The 22,746-nt window shown below is 37.1% G+C and overlaps 1 protein-coding gene across 23 annotated transcripts in view; it reads left to right on the forward strand.

The window, feature by feature from the left end:
* The window catches only part of HDAC9 (histone deacetylase 9), a 457,908-nt gene that overhangs the window by 258,794 nt on the left and 176,368 nt on the right, over positions 1–22,746 (forward strand). For 13 of the 23 annotated variants that reach the window (XM_014894384.2, XM_088162701.1, XM_014894392.2 and 10 more), the window contains 5 exons: positions 54–176; positions 1,749–1,796; positions 2,216–2,426; positions 2,838–3,055; positions 11,263–11,532. In XM_014894384.2, the coding sequence (XP_014749870.2) occupies positions 54–176; positions 1,749–1,796; positions 2,216–2,426; positions 2,838–3,055; positions 11,263–11,532 (870 nt within the window). Of the gene's footprint in view, positions 1–53; positions 177–1,748; positions 1,797–2,215; positions 2,427–2,837; positions 3,056–11,262; positions 13,815–22,746 lie in introns of those variants that run through there. The other 10 variants (XM_088162750.1, XM_088162707.1, XM_088162720.1 and 7 more) reach the window with 4 other exon arrangements.

Consider the following 22,746-nt stretch of genomic DNA (forward strand, 5'->3'; position numbering starts at 1 on the left):
CCAAGATAAAAAACTTGGAGATTTACTTTTGTTGGTTTTCCCCTTTATTCCAGCAGCTGGTTTCCCAGCAACGCCTTTTGATACAGGATGAATCAGTGAACTTGTTGAGTCTGTACACATCCCCTTCTCTGCCCAACATTACTTTGGGACTTCCAGCAATACAACCTCAAATCAGTGTAAGTGACCACTCTCTAGCCTTCCTGCATATGTTTGCTTCCAGAATACCTACTTTCTGATTATTTTCTTTATACTTTTAGCATTTTGGAACACAAACGTATCAGAGTAGGAACCAGACCTCTCTATGCATTGGATATTGAGGGGCACAACTTGAAAGCAATATTCATTCTTGATCTCAAATAAACAAGTGCCAGTGTGGATCTTGGCTAAGTACAGGCCACATGCATTGCATTTATGCCAGATAACAGATTTCAGATGTGGCAAGAAGTATATGAGGAGATTATTTAGTATAAAAGTTTAGATTATACGATAATTTCTACATGATAAATTACAGCACCTGTAAGTTTTTTATGAGATTCCAGTAATAACCTAAACTGAGATGGAACATTGTAAGATAAGAATGTAATATTCCTCTGGCTCAGTAAAATACCCAAAAATTTTGCTTCTTTCAAAATTTACAACAGGTCAAAATTTACCTGCTTTCCTGCAACAACAACAAAAACGTAAAAAACTGGTATGTGGTGGTTCTATACAGCAGTGTGGGAACTGCTAATTTCTACGAAGAAATTAGGGGTTGTAAGCACATGTTTCAATGGAGGTAAAAAAAAAAATCTATACAATCCACAATGGTTTGTAATAATGCTACTTAATTCCAGCGCTAATGTAGTTTCAAGTCAAAGTTCCATGTTATTTTATGACTTTTTCAATACATTTACTGTTCTTAGCAGTAATATATTGCTGCAATCTAACATTTTAACATCAGATACAGAACTTTGCAAAGAAAATTGTGTAAGCCTGAAATCAGTTCTCTAAAAGTCTTAGCAAGTTATTTTTTTTAAAGCATGGAAAAATTGAACATCATGAAAAGCAGTGCTTACTTTCTCAGAGGATATAATCAAATTTTTCTTAGCTATTTCACAAAAATGTGACTAGCTTCAACTAGCTTAAAAGTAAATTTATAGCATTAAGAAGAAATGAAAATACGTTTCATTTGCTCACTCAAATCTTATAAGCCTTTGATGTGGCCAACTAGCACCAAATATTACTTTTGGCATTAGAAAAAACAAAGGGATTGATTTATGCAAGTAATGTTTATTTCTGTTACTAGAATAAGCAGTTGCAAATTGAATGTAAAAATTACTTTGGTGTTTGTTTCTCGGGAGAGGGTGATAGCAGTGTGAAGTATGCATATACCAAAAATATTAGTGAAAACCTTATTTTAGAATGTATGGAATTCATATTATCAGAGATACTGTTTTTACCATGACTTACTGTAAGTTTCAACGTGCATATTTCTGTTAGGTTATTATTCTTGCTGTAAAAATTGTTATTCTGCTTGAACTGCTATTTCAAGATTTTTTTTAATAGGTAAAGAACAAAGCAATATAAAGCACATTTACAATGATGAAGGGCCAAAACTTCCAAAAGCTTTAAATCAATAACTATGCAATTTATAAGGCACTTCAGAATGCCACACACACCCAACAGCTCTTGATGATTCTGTAGATGAGAATTTAACTGTACAAGTTTGCTTTGCAAGGGGTAAAACTTACATTTGTGCTGTCCTTCAGGGAGTCAGGGAGTACTCCAGGAAAAGTAATAGCTTCCCACTACTACAGGTAACTATTTTGTTTTGCTGATTGGCTTGCTGTGTGATGGAAAGTTATGTGAGAAACCAAGCCTTGCCTATTCCAAACTCAGTGCAAACTATTTCCTCTGATCCTCTAGTTTCCTGTGCAGGAGGCTGTGCAAATGTTGTTAGGAATTTTAAGGATAGGTCCCATCCTTTCATTAATAATGTTCTAACTAGTAATTCCTTATGCTTTGGCTCTTATTGCTGATTTTTTTTTTCAACTGGTTTCATTACTCAGTTTCTCACAGCGTTACATTTAACTGGCATGTTCTTCCTTTTCACCTCACAGTCAAAGTGTAAGATAAGGATGTTAACCTTTTCTTCTGTATGTGTTCATGAAGACATGTAATTAAGCAGAGGTCACCTCTCTGAGAAGCAGTTACCAATGCTGTTTTTGTTTGACAGGCTTCGTCGTCATTCAAGGAAAAGCAGAAGGGAGAGACCCCGTCGCTTAGACAAGGAGTGGCCTTGGCTGGGCAGTATGGAGGAAACATTCCTCCATCCTCAACTCATCCTCACATTGCTTTAGAGGGAAAGCCAAACAGCAGCCACCAAGCTCTCTTGCAGCATCTGTTGCTGAAAGAACAAATGAGACAGCAAAAACTTCTTGTGACTGGTAATGATCAAAGCTCCAGCAATACTAATTTAAGATGTTTTTAATGACATTTGTGTTTGGTTTAAACTAAATGCGGTAATACAAATACCATACATCCTAACTCTTGGGAAAAGTGGAAGGGTGGAAGAAAAAAGGACAGCATCTTTGTTTTCCCTTTTAGTGATTCTGTTCCAGTTTGTTAGCCTGAAAGAATTCAATGATTACAGGATAGACAAAATGATTACTTCATCACATTCTTTTGCAGCAGCTGAACTTCCCAGCCTGGTGAGGCACGTGATACACGTCCCACTGCATCAGTGCAGATGCAGAGTTCTGCAATATACTCCCCTCTTCTTACTAAAAGCTTTCTTTCCTGTTAGAACTATTAGTTTGTTGTTTTTCACAGGGGAGTGAGATGTCCCTGTTTTGCAGGAGCGGTTCCTCTTCATCCACAGTCTCCTTTAGCAGCAAAGGAGAGAGTCTCACCTGGCATAAGAGCTGCCCACAAACTGCCTCGTCACAGGCCACTGAACAGAACCCAGTCAGCTCCTCTTCCTCAGAGTACTTTGGCCCAGCTGGTCATCCAGCAGCAGCATCAGCAATTTTTGGAGAAGCAGAAACAGTACCAGCAGCAGATCCACATGAATAAGGTGAGTTCCCAAAGTAAAGAATTTCCAATAAATTTAAAGGTGGAAAAGTAACAACAAAGTGTAGTTATTGGTGCCATGTCATCAGGGACAATAGAGAGGTTCTTGCAGGAGTGTCTATGCTTATGCATAGTTGATATATACATTTGTATGGATCTTAATTTTAAGGTTCTGAAATAGGCTACAATTCAACAAAATAGAGTTCAAAGCAGCTTGCAGTTTTACCTGACAGGTGTTTTCCTGTTGAATGATAAATGATGTCTTAAAAAGTGACATATACTTCTGAGCTGCAGCAATCTCTCCACTTGCTGCTTTTGAATTGTATTAAAACTTTCCTAATTGTGGACTAGAATGTTGCATAAATAGATAACTCATTTGAACTCAAATCAGCCTATTAAATTTATGGGTTTGTATAAGAAGCTTACTAAACATATGGAGAAATTTTTAATCAGTGTTTATCAAACTGACTTTTCTCTGTGAATAACATGAAATTTCTTACCTCTATGGTGATATAAAATGACCATATAAGGCGAAAAAGGAAAATGTCCTGTTGCTGGTATTTGACACAGAGTTGAATCGTATAGATTCTCTGTACAGTAACACCTTATTCTGAGCAGGGGCAGGGGAAAGAAGAAAAGGGACCATCCATTAATAAACAAAGAGCAACAGATTCTAAATAAATTTATCAATATTTCTACAACAAATTCAAGTTGTAACCTGCTCTGAAATCAAGATATGCAAGTAATCCTTATCTTTTCTGTACTTAGTACACAGCTTTCTACAAGTTGTTTGCTGAAGCTCCATTAGTATTACAAAGATATTCGTTACACATCTTTAGTTGTCTTCTTTTGTTTTAGTGTTACTCAATAACTATATATAAGAGGCAATGTCAAAGAAGAAAAGATGAAAAGTGGACATTCAGCTCTCGTATCCAAAAAAAAACATTAATCCACCTTACTTATTGGGTGAATTTCCCAGGGATTACTGATTCTTTGGAATCTACTAAGAATTCCCAACAAAATTAGAAACAAACCTAGAGTTTAAGTACATAGTTTGTACAGTGGTTTGGTTATTAAATCTTGTCTTAATTAGGAAAAATGAAGACCAGAAAACTTCAAAGTTCAGAGCTGATCCTTGCATGTTAACCCCTCTCAGCTTGGGTGTTTTGATTACTCAACTAGGACTCCAGTTGGCTTTTCTTTGAGTATGCATTCCATATGTTTAATCAAGATGGCATATGTATATCTCGTAGCCTCAGGTTTTGAAAATATTTCACCTTCCCTCAATTGTCTAAAAAGACTTCTTAACTGCTAAAGTACTGAGTCTTTGTACTACAAACCCGTCAGTTCATGCATTCCTCACAAAGCAAAGAATCCCACTGACATGTTTTTCTTAGATAATATGCTTATTGATATCAATTCTACCATAGCATCTGGGGGCATGTGCCGTGGCATGTATGAGCATTTGTCTCCAATGTGAAAATTAAACTTGAGGCACATAATCGTATATTTCTAGTCATGTAGGACTAGGAATGCATTGCATCTTACAGAGATAGATGGGATAAGGAAGGAAAAAGATTGGAGTTGGTTTGTGATAATGCTTGTTTCAGTAACTTCTATTTTTCAGTTGAACTACAGTGAAAATACATGCTAGTGAGAATAATTCCCTCTCATACTTGAAATATGCCTTCATTCTCACATGATTCTTTGTGATGAAGAGACAAAACTGGTGAATCTAGCTTTTATTCTGTACAGTATAGGTTATACACATATGCAGAGAGTGGAAATTCAAGTCTATCCTAGGGCCTCTCTCTGCCTTGAACCTCCATAACCTACTTTTGCTCAAGAGCTTCTCAGTCTCCTTTACTCCTACTCCCAGAGCAACCAGGCTCTTCAGGAGCACAGTAACTCCTCAGAGCAGCAAATGCCTCAGGAAAAATGAGATCATGTTGCAGCCAGAGAAGCAGTGGGTTTTCTGAGGATGCATGTGGTTTATCAGACTTTACACTTTGCAGCATCTAGGCTCTTCTCCATTCTCAGAAGAACCATTTTGAAGAATAGTCAGTGCTCTAACCACCTAACTGTGCTCTGCAAGGACACAGAAAGCCAGAGAGCTTCCTTATGTACTTACAGAATCTGATTTTTATAAACTGGAATTTAAGGGTAGCCAATAGACAAGAGAGTGAAAAAAAGATCAAATCATGGAGTAGCTTTTAAATAGTGAGTTTAAAGCTATCTTCTTTAAACTTCTAGCTAAAAGTTCAGATTGAACTCCTCGACTACATAGGGTTTTTGAACTCTGCTAGAGTGGTAGAATATACTTTGTTCAGTCTTAAAACTTCCCCTGTTCACAGTTGAAGTTATTTTTTTCATTACATAGTTTGCACAGCTTTACAGTCAAACTCTGCTAAGCAGAGTTATAGTTATTTGAAACTTTAAATAGCAGATATTCTAGACCAGGTAGGAAATCAACCAAATATTTTATTTCTTAGGATAAGTTTGGGCATGTGAACACATGAACTTGTTTTGTTCTCTCCTTTACTCTTCTGTTCATGTGCTGTATAATGAAATCTGCACAGAGGTATAATTCCTGTCTTTCCGGTCATGGAAAATGCATAGCTTTCATTTAATAAGGAATATTCAAGGATCTTAAAAGTTTTGGTAATAAAAGACCAGAACCATTTTAAACTGTCAAGACTGTGAAATGCTAGTTGATCAAGATCTTAGAGCAAATTAATATCTTCTTTTTTGTTTTGTATTTCCCTTCACATTTTATTTCTTATGTTTAGTCTTCAAGTACTTAAGTCTTTAGTATTCAATTGAACCCACAGTTTGAGTGTTTCCCATGAGCTAACACATAGAGCATGTGCCAGCATTCCCTGATAACTGGTTTTGGACTGATCTTTTTGGCTGACTTATAGGTATAACAACAAATAGAGGAAGAGAACCACTTTTTCCTTACCCCATTGTTCTTGTATGTATCTTGTACTAAAAAAAAAAAAAATAAAATTTTATTAAGCCAGTCGTGCTGTGAGGGTGATAACAAGGAAAATCTAACATAGGTCAGAGGTAAAGGATTCCCCTGGATCATTTACATTCTGAAGAGAAACAAATCATTGCCAAAAGGTGTGCCTCTCTCCTTACTAGCAAAGAGGAGATCCCCTATGGATTATTTCTGGTCAGCTGTCAGATGCCTGGCTTTTGATGTGGGAAATGGTATATGTCTCCACTGAAGTCTGACATTTATACCTGTGGGATCTAGTACACTGACCTTCTGAAAACATTCTGCAAATGTTGACGTCTCTTCCAAACGTAGGCAAAAACCCTTGTCCCAGAATTAATAATGAATGTGAAGTAACCTGAACTCAGCTTGTCTTAGGGAAGACTAGCTTTGCCATTGTCAGCTTTAATATACTTCTGTCCAAATGACAGCTTATTTCCTCATAACACCCTTTGATCAGCACTGCAGATCTTCATTCTGCTCAATAAAAGGAGACCAAAGTCCAAAACCTCCAGTTAAAATTAGTGCAATTGGATACCAAAAGTCCACTACTACAATAAAAAAAACTTAAAATCTTGATATTATTTTGTATATCTTTATCTAGAAAGCTTTGACCCAGCCACTTGCAGAAAAAAAAAGGGTTTTGATTTAACTGATCTAAATGCAATGCCCCCGGCAGAATTCTGTGTTAAAGAAAATCTCAGAAATCATAATGTGAAGAATACAAAATTGTCTGTCTTTAGGAGTTATTTTTGCCATGTATGATGAATAAGGCCTGACTCTACTGAAGCTAAAGTCTTCACTGGGGCCAAGATTTTATTTGATTAATGCAGGGACCCTGTTTGTGTTCTTAACTTGTATATTCATAGGATTTTGGCAATTTGTTTTCAATGGTAAAATTCTCTGTATTGGAGACATAAAGGGTAAAATAATGGGGCAGTTGGTAGTGTGCTCTAAAGTATAGGACGTATATGGATAATGTTAAGGCTTATATAAAAAACACCTAAATTTCAGTTTTCATTCTAGGATGTCAGTTGGTTTAAAGCATCTCTGTATAGGGAATCAGTGACCAGGAAAGCTTGTGAGGTAAAAAAAAATATATAGGAAGAGGATATTCATTAGTACTTGGATGGTGTTCTCAGTTTACCAATATCTCTTAATAAAAAATGAAAAATAATACAGAAATTTATGTTGATGGGAAAATGAAGCTATTATTTATTGCAAGTAGGGATATTGAAAAGATACAGTTAACCCTAGATTAATCATTCACTTCTCTGAATGATACTTAATTGAATATGGAAGATCAGGTTCAGCAGTAGTAAATCAATCTGGCTTCATTAAACTTATTACACTGAGGTTTTGGCTTTGCAGCTTACAAATCTGACTAGAATCTTCTGTAGGTGAGAGATACTCTTTCAAATATTGCTAATAACAGGGGATTATTTGGGCAAAACTAAAGGAACTGTTGTCTGTTTGGAACTGGAAAATGCCCAGAGCATTTTCTGCTTTACTGAGAGCTAATGTTTAAGCCGTAATGCATAAGGATGATTTTGAAAGATAAATGCATCCCTTAGAAATATTGGTACTACATGAGTAAGAGATACAAGGGGTGCCAAGTTGTTTTCAGTGCAGCTGACAATGCACGTACAACACACGTAGCTGGTAACCTGACTGCTGTAGGAGAGAAGGGGAAAAAGTGTTCTGTAAGGATATACATGACCTCTAAGAAATGACTGCCATGTATTTAAAATATACAATTAATTAAGGATGGAAATGTGTTGGTTGGCTGTTGCAGGACTTCGTGATTTTGTCTCTTTGTGAAGACATCTTATTTAAAACACTGTATTTTACAAGAGCATATAATTTCAAAGAAGGAAACAATAGGGGCTGCAGCTAAAGGGCCTATAAAATGGTCTATTTCAATGTCCAGATTATTTAGTCTTCTGTTTTTCTGTACAACCAAGCAGGTTAGGATATGTTTGATGTCTTTTTCTTTGACTGGACTCTTCTGTAACTGAGGAGTTACAACAGAGTTGATATCTGTAAATACTTCCTCTCCTGCTGATACTATTTACTTTGACTCATGCATATCCCCTATAGCTTAATTTCCTGAAGATAAAAGCAAAAAATATATAAGTTAACTTAGCATGAGGACATTTTTTTAGTGACCACTTAAATTGGAATATGTGATAGCAATAAAGTATACTGGTAAAATATAACCAGTATGTGCAACCCTTTATTTATTAGAGAAATAAACTATGGTTTTGTTATTATTTTTGAACCTTATCCCACTAAAACTCAGATTAAGCAATCACGTTTTCAAAATAAAAAATATGTATTAAAATGAGGAGAATGTCCTCCACGTAGCTACAGATAAAGTCAGAAAAAAATGTAAGTGGGGGTTTAAAGTGAAAGGTTTAAACATTAAGTGTGAGCAGAAGTATCCAGCTGTACAATAAAAGGACCTGAGCAGTGTTTCATCAGAACATCTTCTGCTGTGTAACCCATCTTTAGATAGAGAAGATCGAAATATGGACTCTAAACTGCTATCTTCACATCTCTCCAGATACAGTACTACCACTAGGAGCTATAATTTAAAATGAGATGTTTCCAACTTAGGAGAACTGTCCAGTAATGCTACTAGTATAATTACTGGAATAGTGTGGGGCCAAGCTGTCTTTAAAAAAAACTTCAACAAATATGAAAGCATCATGGTGACACAGAGAAAGAAGTCAGCTGTGGCTTAGTAGTCTGAACACTAGAAGGAATTTGCAGGTTTTGGATCATATCCCCCCATTCCATCCATGTAATTTGATCATGCTCCATCATATGAGAAGACATGACTGTAGTGCCTCATAGCCCCTTGCTGAGGCTTAGTTAAAATCACAGTGGAAAGGATGCTTTTAATAAAATTTTGTAGTAAAGAGGCACTTTTTAAACTCTATTGAGTAAATATATAAAGATTTCATTTCACAGAGTTTAAGAAAATTTAATTTGCTTATCTCCTCCTGTTGCTGAAATCAAGCAAATCACCTGCTGAGTTCCACAGCATGGGAGAAGGCTCCAAACCAAGAACACTGCAATCTGAAATGCACACTAAGTCTCTGCAGCCCCCATACATGTGCTTGTTCTCTTCACTGGTTGCATGCAAGAAGTGTCTGAAGGTGATCCATGTATAGTTTATATACTGCAGTCCATCATGTGTTGCCTCAGCAGCAGATCTGTACCCATACAGAAGTGTAAAGAAGAAAGAGCCTGACATAAAAGTGAAAAAGCATAAAAGAAAGGAGAGCAGTAATGAGCTAAATATGTGTCTTAACTTTGCTGTGGGCATGCACTCGTTTTCTCTTGGCTTCCTCTGCAGAAAACCCCACCTGGTGTCAAGTAACTGGCACAGGGAATGGTTTACAGATGGATCAGCCTCAGTGATTCTTGTAGTTTATATGATTATCTGTCACACAGATGTTTCAGCTTGTGTTTGCTCGCTTGCAGCCAGCCATGCAGCCTTACCTGCCTTTCTCTTCCTGCTTGAGGAGTGGCTCCCCACAAATAGTTAACTAATTAACAATAATGATAATAATAATAACAACGATAATAATAAGTGAAAGGAGTATACCTGAACTGATTACATGTAGTTAGCTTTAGTACTTTCTTGGTCCGTGTCATCCCCTGAGAAACAACTGTAACAGATTTATAGGTTTGATCTGAGAAATTTTTCAGATGCTGTGTAATGAAAGGAGGCTCTTCACATTAGTTGGAATAGTAAGGATTGTCCAGTTTAGGGCATGCCACCTGCAGCATGCAGGATACTCACATTGTGATTTGACAGTTACTACAGTAATGAAGAGGGATTTTTTAATTTGTTTTGGTTTAGTGAGCCATTAAACTCCCATAGCACCTCAAAAATGAAGGTTTGCTGTGACAATAGCCAGACAGGCTTCCTCTGAGGAATTTGTTTCTCCACTGATGTGAGGCATATGCAGCAGAGCATCAACTGGAAATATATAAATGGATCTTTCAACTCTCTTTGTTGACTTCATGGGATTTCCTAAATCCAGCTGCAGCTTCTTGATCACAGTTTACATGACAACCCGGCATTTTTCTATATGCATTAGCAAGCTGAATGAAACTGGATGGTCCATGGTTTGTGACAAAAGCAGACGTCCCGAAGCCATTCATATACTCAGTAACTGAGTATGTAACACTAGCTAAAGCTCGGTTTGAAAGACATGACTGATTGTAGGGGGGGACAGATGGGAAGAGGAAAGTATGCAAGAGTAAAGGTAAAAGGTGATTTTCCCTCTCAAGATATTTGACTTAGATGATACAAAATAATATTGGTTTGAAATTGAGTCGGCCAGTTGAATAAAAGATAACTACTCACTCGACCCTGCAACTTCTTACTCACATGACTGATTTGTGCCTCTTTCAACAAAGTAGGGATTTTTTTTTCAGTTTAGGTTTTTTTTTGGAGTATTTTGGAATGCACTGGCTTCATCTCGAACAGCAGAACACAAAGTGCACATGATTTTTAACGCTCAGGCATCCAGCACTTCTGCAGAGCTTTACAATAGCAGTTCTGGGCTAGAGCTGGTGTTGCCTGGGGAGCTGTGTTATATCCTCATTGCTGGAACTGGGATACCTGTATGATGCACCACAAAGGCTGTAGTCCTTCCAGTCAGGAGCAGATCTGCTTGTACCACAGGATAGAGGACTGACACCAGCTCTTTGTCACTTCTCCTTTGCTGGCTTTCGATGCCTTCATGCTTTAATTTATAGAGATGTTTGTGTGAAAACTCTCTAATTTGCTTATAACAAAATAGTAACCAGATTACTAGTTCGCTTATATGTTATATATATTATGTGTTTATTATTTTGTGTTGTGAGTAATTAACTGTAAGATGGTGTTTCTGCATTCGTGTTTGAAGAAGATGAAGAAAGATTAATTTCTCTAGTTTACCAGGTGTAACAGTCTAACAGATGTGTCATGTTTTTCATTATTTATAAACGTGGTATTTTCTGCTGCAGAATAAAAAGTGACCTTTTACTCAGGGACTTTTGTTCTTTTTTCCAGATACATCAGTTTTGATGGTGCATGGCTACATGGGTTTGCTGTGGACACTTTTAATTTCATCAGTGTAGATCTAGTACTTCATGGTGTTTGGCATCAGTGTAAGGAGTCAGTACTTTTTCCCCTCTTCTCTTTCCAGATGCTCTCTAAGTCCATTGAGCAGCTCAAGCAGCCTGGCAGTCACCTGGAGGAAGCTGAGGAGGAGCTTCATGGAGATCACTCGATGCAGGAAGAGCGAGCTCCCGCCAGCGGCGCCGGCGTTAGGGCTGAGAGCAGCAGTGCTGGTGTGGATGACAGAATAGGACAGCAGGTGGGGGCTGTGAAAGTCAAAGAGGAGCCACTGGACAGTGATGAGGATGTTCAAACCCAGCAAATGGAATCTGGGGAGCAAGCTGCTTTTATGCAACAGGTAATAGGCAAAGACCTAGCTCCAGGATTTGTAATTAAGGTTATTATCTGAACATCACATGTGTTTTCTAGGCTTTGATAAGCAATTGTGTTTTGATTCACTGAGCTAGCAAATCCTAATTTACAGTTCAAAGAATTTAACAAATGCAGAAGTGCTGTATGTACACTTGAAAACATAGTGAAGCTCATCCTTATGGCCACTAATTGACAAAATATCCGTTGCAATCAATTATTCTTCATAAATCTTTGAGTAATAGCTGATAGACGTTGTATTAGCCCAGAATTACCTTACATCGCTTAGTTCTAGTGAAACAGAATTCGTATAACCTAGCCTGTTGAGATCAGCAATTGATGGAATTAGTTTCCAGACCTGATTGATGAAACATTCTTCTGATTTTTGAATCCTCTGACTTCTGCTTTCAGCTGTCTGTATATATTGTATCATATTGTAGTCTTGAACACTGTTAATGTTAGGGTATTCCCCCAGTAGACAGGTACTGACTGCTATCTTGGTGGTCTCAGGCTGATGTATAAAATTTAATTTAGAGAAAAGTACAAGGTGGATATAAAGAGGCAAGGCAAGGCACTGTTTTAAAATTGCATTGTTTTCTTTTTTGCACTGCTTGGTTAATTTTTCATTCTGTCTTATTTGATGATAAGGTCCGCAGAGACATCCTTAAATGCAGCCGATGCAAGTACTGGTGAGAAGCAAAATGCAGCATTAAGTTCCAGTCAGTTATTAGGACATTGCACGAAAAGCACAGAACTGTTATCATTATCAGCTGATATCCAATCACTTGTTTGTTTGTTTTTAAAATGAAGACTAATTGTACAATATCTCATAACCTTTACCATGGAGTGTCACGGACAAATCCTAGAATGACAACTGTGCATAAAATGCCACCTTGACAAAAGGCAGGCTCAGCTTGTCTGGGCGCTTTAGGCAGGGTGGGAAGGCGCAGTCGTGTGTGCAGCCCGGAGCTGCATCCCAGCCCATCGCTCACAGAAGAGCAGGGCTGGGTGCAGTGCAGGGCTGTTTGTTTAAGTCCATACTTTGTCAGGTCCCTGCTGTTCTCCTGCAGAAAAGTGATTTTGGGAGGGGGGGCAGGAAATGCCTTATGGAAACAGGAAGCCCAAGTGATTCATGTGCTGAGGAATGCGGGGCAGGGGGGACGGGGCAGCGCTCCCTCTGTTTTTAAAGGCACTCTATGAATTGATTTATTGTCAAAGAAAATAACAAAGCGAGTAGGGAAATTGTTAAGGAAGCTTTCCAGTGAAACATTTCCTTCATATTCCCTTTTGATATGTTTACCTTGTTTTATAGGTTTACTTTTGTTAAGCTAGTTAAAGATTCATTGTATTAAGATCCCCTTTAATATGGATAATCCCAAACTGACCTGGACTCCTTGTCAGGTTTTTTTTCTATTAAAAATATTTATATTTCTAAAGCTGAGGTATTTTAAGGTGCAGTATCCGGTTTCAAAAGAGATAGTTGTTTTGCCAAATGTAGAAATTGTTCTAAAATATGTTATTAGCATGTGTTGTTTACATTATGTTCTAATACTATTCAGTCTCTTCTAAAATGTTGCAGCTTCTAAAGATACATTATCCTTTTTCCTAGAAGGTCTCCAAAAAAGGACTAAATAGTTGCTGTTAACATAAAAGGCCTCAATAGATACAAAAAGATTTAATTGAGAAAAACACAGGTGATTTTTATGTGTGCTTCATATTTGAACAGAAATCTTTCTCCATCCTGGATGAAAAAAATTATATTTACATTCAAAAAGTGAAGGCTATTAAAATGATATTATGTGTGTTTCCCATTCCGTGTATTTTTAATTTTCTTTGAAATATGACTTCATCTTCATCAAAAAGGGATAGTGCATCTTTTAAAATACATTTGGGGAGAAATTTGCAATTGAGAAGAGTTTTGTACAATATCACTTCAAAGACGTGTATTCACAGAAGACAAAAGATATTTTTATAATGTCGTTCAGGTGAGAAACCCCAATACATTAGTGTACTTTAATTTCAGAATCTTTCAAATTTGGATAAAATTAAGAGAAACTACCTGGAACCAGTGAAAAGGAAAACTGGGTTTAAACAACCACATTTCTAATTGATTATTGTCTCTTACATTTTAAATCTACTGTATTTATTATAATTTACACCCTTAGAGGTGATCTCGTTTTGTGTTGTAAATATATTCTGTTTGTATGTTCCCTTTTTTTGCCTTCTGATATAAGTCTCTTCCTTTCTCAAATAAAGTTTTTTTTTAAAAGATCCCCTTCCAGATATTTGACTTTGTGTAAATTTAGTAACTTAGTGGTGTTTTTGCTTTGTACAATCAAATATGTTTGCTACACATTGTTGAAACAATTTAAACTTTCAGGAGCAAGGTGTTTTATTACACTATTCTTACAATAATTACACAAAGTCTTTCTTTTTGGTCTCTTGTTTTATCCTACATCAGCCATTATAAGTTTTAGTGAATGTGGAATTGTATTGATGCATGCTCATTTTCCCATCATGGCATCTGTCTTGAACATGTGATCATACCATATAGGAAAGGTAAAAGTGAATCCCAGTTCCTCAGCTTCTAATTTTCCAAAATTCAGATGAGTTGTAATAATTTACATGACATTTCTAAAACCTGCCTAGACCCCTTATCTGAAAATGTGCTTGTACTGACTGCTTTGGTATTCATCAAGACCTTTGCAAAACTAAAGTCCACCTGTAAATATGCTGGGAGAGAGGTAATCCATGAACTTGGCAGACTTTGAAACAATTGCATGAGACAGTGAAGTCCCAAGTAGAGAACTTCCATGAAGATGTTAAATAACTTTGTGCCATTTCCTGAACTTTGCTTAGGATCTACAGAGAGAAAGAGCTTGTACTGCATAGCAATCCCTGTTGCTACAGTAGATGGATTATTACTACCAAAAGAGTTCAGAAACTATTGCATTGTAGTTCTTATAACTGTTTGTTTTATTTCCAAATGCTTTATGCAGCTTTGATTCTGGTATAACTTTAATTAAAATAAAAGCTATGTTTCAATAACATAAGTATGTAGGAATAAATAGTTCTGTAAATCAAATTCAATTATTTTCACTGCTATAGCAGCAGTGTAATGTTTCATCAGTAATAAAACCCCCCAAAACAGATAAAAGGTCAAGTTTTAGCTGAGGAAAGCTTAAAACCAGCATTAACATATAACATTGTACTGCTTGCATTATTATTTATAGTATATTTAGAATGATATATCTTTAAGTAAATCATGATTTCATTACAGGGATTTTATTTAGTGGCCTTTTGTTTAAATGCCTGTGTTAGAATTAGAAGAGCAGCCATAAATGTTTTCGATTTTAAACATTCCCGTTTTGGAGACTCCACCTAGGCTTTTTTCTAAATTATTTACCATGTGTCAAAGCACCCATAATGATGAAAATAAACATAATACAATACAATTCACATGCCTTATTTTCTTCCCAGGATGATGTGCATCTCTTTTTTTTTTTTTTAACAGAATATGTTTATTCTGTCCAGTTGTCCGAAAAGTAAAGCCAGTGTAGTTGATAGCTGACAATTTAGAAGTAATTGCTAATAAATGAAGGAAAATCCATCATAATATTTACATATGCAGACACACATTACTGGAACGTAGATACTGCAACATTAGCCTTTTTGTTATCTTCTGGCATTAACAAAATAGGATTAAAAGGTGAATGTCACAGTGAAGCACGAGCTCTTCAGACACTACCACTCATTTCTGCACTATCTTCATTCCATCTTCATCATCATCAAGATCACTGACTTACTCCATGTTACTTAAGCCAACTATACCCTGTTTTTATCTTCACTGGAATTCTGAGGTAAAAATCTATAAACAATAGTCCCAAGCATCAATCTAAAAATGTTTACTTATTTCTCCCCTTTATGAACACTTCACAATTTGAAGCCAAAATTAGCTAAGCCAAGTTAATTTCCTTATTGTATTCTGTCCTGCTAGCAGCATGTCCTACTTATCCACTTAAGAAATGTTTGTTTGATTTTCATTTATTTGTTTAGTTTCTGATTTCCTTATGCAGTTCCCATCATCTGGGTGGTAATGGAGCTTCTGTACCTCATTTCTTGGTGGAAGAATATAGTTTAGAACACCATCTGCTGAATTACTGGTTAGGCAAACAGAAGAAGAGCATCCTGGATGAAATTATCTTCTCTGGGCTAGAGCAATAATACAAGATTTTTTTGTGGAATTTTACTGCTCTATTTGATAGGCTTTGTGCTTTGCATTTGGGGTTTGGGGTTTTTTGTTTGGTTTTTTTGGGGGTTTTTTTGTTTTTTTCTCTTCTAATTCAGCCTAATTTGGATTAAGATTTAAACGTAAAAAATAGGATTAGCTGAAATTGCATAGCCAGTGGAAAATCTGGGTTCCTCAGCCATGCTCTCACTCTCACATACACACTGGACTGGAAAGGTGCATCCTTTAGGCATGTCCCAGTTTCTGGTCCCCGTTTGCTGAGCTCGAGTGTCACACTTCTGCTTGTTTTGTTTGTGGCCCCATAGCTCATCTAGCCTGTACAGGACACCCTCCCTGGCTACCTGTGGGCACACGCATCTGCTTCAGCCACCCAGAGATCAATAAGCAGCAGCTGAGAGTTGAAAGGAGTCCCCTTAGTAACTTGAAATCATTCAGTAATGTGATTTGCTGTGATAATGGGGGCCTTAGTCACCAGAGCTGTTTTGACAGATCACTTGTAAGTGATCCAGTGCCTTAATTAACTGAATAAGATGTTTTGAATGTGGAGTCTGTTGCATTTGTTTTACTTTATTTTACATAGCTGTCTTGTGACTGTGTTGACTGTTAATGGTCCATGGCCCTGAAATATGAGGGAAAGGGTTTTGGAGCATATGATATTAAAAGTATCCCTCTGTGCACTTGATCCTTCCAGGATGGTTACAGCATTTTTAGCCTTGAGAAGTGCTGTGAAGGGCAGGATAAATGGAAATGTAAGTTTTGAACAATGTCAGACTTATAAATAAACCTGCCCTCCCCTCTCCTCCCTCTTAAATTAGATTGCCACTGCAGTCTTAGCTCAATTCATCTCTTTTTTTGTAGGCTGCCTTAGCTGTTTCCTTTAACTTTGCAGCCACTGAGAGACACTAACCTTGCACCTTCCTGCCCTTCCTCAAGTCAGTGTGTGCACAGTCTCAATATAACTCCTACACAACACAAGCTGCCTCTGTGATTTCTGGGATCAAACATTGTGTAGATGGAGCAAGGAGTGCTGTGTAGCTGGATTTGTTTTGTGAAAATTTTTCATTTATCTGCGTGCAGGGAAGCCTCTGAATATTTAGCCTGCTTGTTCTCAGCCTTATCCTTAAAGGCCTGTTCATTTCTATCAAATTCCTAACTGTGGTCTTTAAAAACTGTGTTACAGGAAGAATAATTCTTTTTTGTATGCTAATTCTATGTAAAAGTGCATAATAATGTGAATAATTGCAAGTAATTATTCTTTCCCAAGTAACTATACTTTCCTATTCCCAGTTGGATGGGAAAATGATCCTCTTTTTTTAAGAAAGCCTCAAATCTATTAACCTTAATAACTACCAATATTTATTTCATTAGTTGTTAATTATTAATTATTGTTTATTATCCATTATGTATTATTTTTGTTTGTTTATTGTTTATTTTGGTCTCCTGTTGTAAACTTCCAGTTACAAAAGGCAATAACGCTTATTTTATCATGAAATGAATGAACTGAATTGTCTGCCTGACCACGTAGCATTACAATGTAACAAAGTTATTTAATTTTATCGATACCTTCATGGAGTAATGTTGAAACTGCTTTATTTATAGAACCAAGAGATTTTATGCTTCTTTTCCTCTTTCAAATACTTAGGATAAAGCACCTTGATACTGTTTCTTATTGCTCCCATTTGTCAGAGAAAGCAGAATGTCGGGAGACCACTGGGGCAACCCTAGGCAAAATTCCTTAATCAGGGCTACATAACTAGCATGAATCAAAAGCCTCCAAGTCCATATCCCAGTAATTATCACTGCACATTTTGACAGATGATACTACTTTCATACCTTTGGGCAATTTATCATTTCCTATATTCTACAGCACAGAGTTTCATTAATATTAGTATTGAAGAGGATTATGTGTTCTTGGAAAGTTGCTTCTTTAAATGCTTCATTTTGGGAAGAATTTTGTTTGACCTCTGAATGTTTTTTTCACTGTTAGACATTCGTATGTGCACATGCACAAGTTTTCACATTTCTCCTTCCCTTAAAATACAGGAGTGGGTTAATGTACTCTTCAGTATATTACTGGCTAAATCTTCATAAAGCCACGTTGTTTAATGTCCTGGAAGTGCAGCTCAGCCCAAATGCCTTGGAGACATAGGTGCTCTAATGCAGAAAGCAGTGCAAAATCTGTCTCCTCTCATGTTCTGGCCTGTGACCCTTGGATTCCCAGGAGACCAAGGAGGTGTTTCTGTTCCTACTGCCTGTATTTCCTCAGCAGAGGGGCTTGTGAAAATTTGAGCTATGAGATTGCAGCAGTCAGGGCTTAAGAAGGCTTTGCTCAGGTTCTCTGTGAAGCAGCGAGTACAGCATGGAGGATTCAGTCTCATACTCCTGCCTTAGTCTTTTCCTTTTGCTCCCATCAATAAGAGAAGCATGATAGTTTTTAGGTGGCAGCCTGCAGATTTTTAAAGCAGATCTCTGTTGCTGAACAGACCCAGAAGGAGCACAGGGCAAAGCACTGTTGGGAAATGCTCTCCTGCTGTGTACAGAGGGACAACTGCTGAGACCAGCTTCTCCTAATGCTTGCTCTCCTAGACCTTGCTCTACTGAAAATAGAAGCTGAAGAGTTATTACACATCAGAGACCATAATTCCATCACTCAACTACTTGACTGCACACAGGGACAGGTAGTGACTTGTTTCCCTCATTTCTCAGCCATTTTGACACCCTGTCTAAGGGTATCAAAGGCACCCAAAACCAACAGCACATCTCTTGGCATCTTCCTTACTTTCTAGAACTTCTTGGCTTTCACCATTTACCTAAATTTGGAGAGGTCTTTTTTCAGTTTCCCATAAGTTTCTGCATATATTTCAGTTTTCTGAAGTTACTGACTTTATACAGAGAGCTTCAAATCTTCTACCATTTCTGGCAGAAATAAAAATGGGAGTACTGAATACAGGTGCCATCAGCCCAGGTTCAGTTCAGGGACAGCTGACATCCATAATTACTTAATTATGTAATTGTGTCTCACTAAGGATGCTAATTATTCAGTTAAAATATGCACAGCATTACCCTTTGTGCTGTGTGAGCGTTTTTTTTTTTTTTCATAACAATCTCCATCCTTTCTCAGGCAAGCTCTGAAAACAGAAACACAGGCAGCTCAGGACCAGCAAGAAAAAAGGAACAGGAGCAAGATCTGTTCCCACAGCAATAGGCTGAGATAGCCTAGCATAGGGACTGTTACTTACCTGTGCTGATGGATAATGCACTAATAAGGCAGGCTGCACATTTTCCCAAGACCATTGACTGCTTTCAAGTTAGATACCACTATATGTCACTGTTATAGTAGCCTGGACCCTCCTGTGAAAAAAGAAATCAGTTCTTTCACCTCTCTGGCCCTTTTCCTCCATCTTTTAATGGAAGAATATGACTCAAAGCCTATTAAGTAATTTTAATTTTCAAGTTCTTTTAGTGGCTTTCAAAATGCTTTCAGGCTGTGACATCAGTTGGCATGGAACTCACTGGGTCAGAGAGGAGGCAGTGGGTTCAGCTTGGTGGGATGTGAGACCCACAGGAGCACAGCTTTTGTGAAGTTTACAGCTGCTGTAAAGGTGACATGCAGGTGGTCACAACTGAGAAACAGTTCCATGACAGTTTCCTTCATAATTTTGGTCATCAGTACCCAATCCTAGAGAGTGGATCACTGAAGTTTGAAAGGATACTGTGAAATTTAGCTTGTCATTGATAGAAGTGAGTGTTTGGTTCTCTGTCTTACTGATGTGGCCAGCTGCACATTTATTGTCATCCCAAAAGGCTGAATATGAACTTCACTTAGAGTTGATCGTGGGTTAGGTACATTAGATAAGAAAAAGTTTTGAAGCTCTTTACCAGAGTCAGGATCTTTACCAAGATCTTTACTAAGCTGTCTTACCAGGATCAGCTCTACTATGTCTACTGCATGATTACTTCAGCTAGTACTTAAGGAAATCCCAAGACAGGGCACTTAATGTTTGATGCATAGCAACTTCTTAGTTCTGAACTTAGTTCATAGCTACTTCTTATTAATGAAGTTCTGACATTTCCTACTTTTTTCTTTCTTCTGCTTTAATACATATGCTAAATATTGAAAAGATTTTTCTGGTGAGGGGTTTATAACTGGAAGAGGATTTGGCAATTAGGAAAGCAGAGACACAATTCCCGTGAGATCCGTTCCATTAAACCTGCAGAATCCTGTAAATGAAATAGAAATTGATATCAAGAAGGATATATATATATATATATATATATATATAGAGAGAGAGAGATAGATATATATATATATAGATATATATAGATATATATATAATGTATTTTGGTCTTCTGTGTTAAAAAATTCATCCACTGAACTAAGAATTTGTGCCTAACAAAACAAGGAGATTTTAAGTCATGCAACTGACGGCACAGCAGAGATACTCTGCAAAAGGAGAAGCTGGAAGGTAGTCTCACAACTTGACTTCTATTAGAAACCAGACTCACCCCTCAGGCATTGCCTACACCACAGATCTCTGTTACAGTGCTGTGGCATCAGCAGTGAACAGCTGGCAGTCATTACTGGTGCTGTGCTCAATCCCTGTGTTGCATAGCTTCTGATGAATGCTGTGCTGGAGGAGGTCCTCAAGACTTACAGCAGTTCTTTGGAACAAGGAATAAGAACTAGAACAGAAAGAAATTAAACTGTTCAAGCCCTTTGGTCTAAATAGTTCACCAAGGGCATCACCAAGGGCAAAACTGAGTTTCTTTCAAGTTGGCAGAAGGCATGGGGCTGGATTTCATGTGCTGTCGTAGGTCTAAGTACAGGATAGCATTATAAGAGCAAAGAGATGCTACCAAGTTCTCTACAGGCCTTATCTCCTCTGTGCCACTGAAAAAGCTGTGTCCCTAAAGGGTGTAATGCTGGAAAAACACCAAAAGGTGAAAGGCAGAACTGCAAAATCAGAAGAACAATTATACCTAAAGCTACCACACTGTTTTCCCCTTCAGTGATTCCTACCCAGAAGCTTCTCCAGCCCCTTCTCCCTCCCATGCCTACCCATGTATGTGTCCCTTGGTGTACCAGCCCAGAACTTTGTCAAGTTCTCTGGATTTGTCCCATTTCTGCCAATCAGAAGATGTAAGAGATCCTTAGATCTGGGATGTGAGCCTTTAGTTACCACTGTTTCACACATGTGCTCAGCCCTGGAGGGGCTGGCTGCTTGAGAGCCCTCCTTGAATGTCCTCCTTAGAGAGGAACTCTGTCCTCTTCTGCCAATGATGACATCACTTCAGCCAGAGGTTCCAGATCTCTACCTGCTACAAAATATTTTTCCCATTGTCCTTGTTCTCAGAAGATAGCATGGTACTGAGGATTAACTATTTTGCCTTTTAACTGACTGGTTTAACCCACTGTATAGAAAGTTCAGGCTAAATAATTTAAATTGAAGTGCACTGATCCTTTCAGGGAATAGAAGAGTTCAGGAAGTTAAAGAAAGGTTAAAAAAAGAGCTCTCTCAGCTACTACCAAAATGAGTTAGTCTTTGCTGTCCTGTAATTTTGTCTCCTTTAATTAGATTCACTGTTAAACACAATTTTTCCTGATCAAACAATGGAGATTAGTACTAAAGAAAGCATTCAAAAGAATAGAAGAAAAAAAGTATTGATTTCTAATTCTCCATACTGGCATCTTGAATCACACTTTAATAACTTGAGAAATACCATAAATTCTAAAGATTGAACCAAGAGTATAAATATTTTATCATCTTTTACACTACTTTTCAAAAATAAATTGATATTTATTTTTCTAGCTGATGCTCTTATTTTGATTTAATTGAATAGTATCAATTAAATAATTTAATACTGTAGTTCAGCAGTGGATCTGAAATTAGAAACACTGAAGTTACCATTGTTTCATCTATGAGTTTTCTGGCTCAAGGAGATGGATAAAGTGAGGATGGAATATCTAAAATGCTTATGAAATTATCCAATATATTTTCCTCAGAAAAGGGCAAGTTACATTTAAAATTTATTTTCAATTAGCATCTTTTCATGTGCTGCAACGGTTTTCTCTGAATTCTTAATAATCTTCATATTAAGAGCATTTTACAGTCTTCAGAGTTTCTCATTTATAGGAAGTATTCTGTATGTCATCTCCTAAAAATCCCAAGGACTGGGCATTTAAATGTGTCCCTAATTGATTAACAGCTTCTTCCAAACTGATTTGCAGCCTTTTCTCAATTGTACAAAATCATTACACAACAGAAATATAGAGATTTGATTTGGCATCATCAACCACTGAAAGATGAGTTGGAAATAGATTAGCAAATTGATCTTAACAGTGTAGTGACAATTCAAGGATGACAGATGATCCCACAGACAAGCAATTCTGACTATATTGGGGCATGGATAAACATGTTGGCTTTTCTAACAACTGGCCATGAAAACAAAGAAATTTGAGTTGATTCTGCTGTGGAAAATAGAACTGAAACAAAAATTCCTTCTTAATACATGCTTTGAATATGTACAGCTTGCTTAATGCTTGTAAAAGACTGACAGGCATATGCTAGGATCTCAATGTGGAAGATAACCAAAATATTTCTCGTCACTTTACTGGGAGGATTTTATTTTCCCCCTGATTTGGAGCACCAGCACTACCCTCCACTGTAAATCCAGTAATATATATAGAATGTTCACATACTCAGGGCATTTTAAGCTTCACCTTTATTAATAACTAAATAAGGAATTAACTTCTTTGGCACTTTAGACCAGTGACCAAACCTGGGGAGCCTGTTGAATATGCTACTATATCACCTTTATTTTTGTGGGCATCATGCATTTTTAGAATGGTTATACATTTCCCTGAACCAATGTAATATAAAAGATTTACTGTTACAGTTTGTGTGTGGCCAGGCAATGGCATATGGAAAACATGTTTCCTGCTATTTAATTTAA

The sequence above is a fragment of the Sturnus vulgaris genome, chromosome 1 (assembly GCF_052056855.1).
Source record: "Sturnus vulgaris isolate bStuVul1 chromosome 1, bStuVul1.hap1, whole genome shotgun sequence".
NCBI classification, from domain to species: domain Eukaryota; kingdom Metazoa; phylum Chordata; class Aves; order Passeriformes; family Sturnidae; genus Sturnus; species Sturnus vulgaris.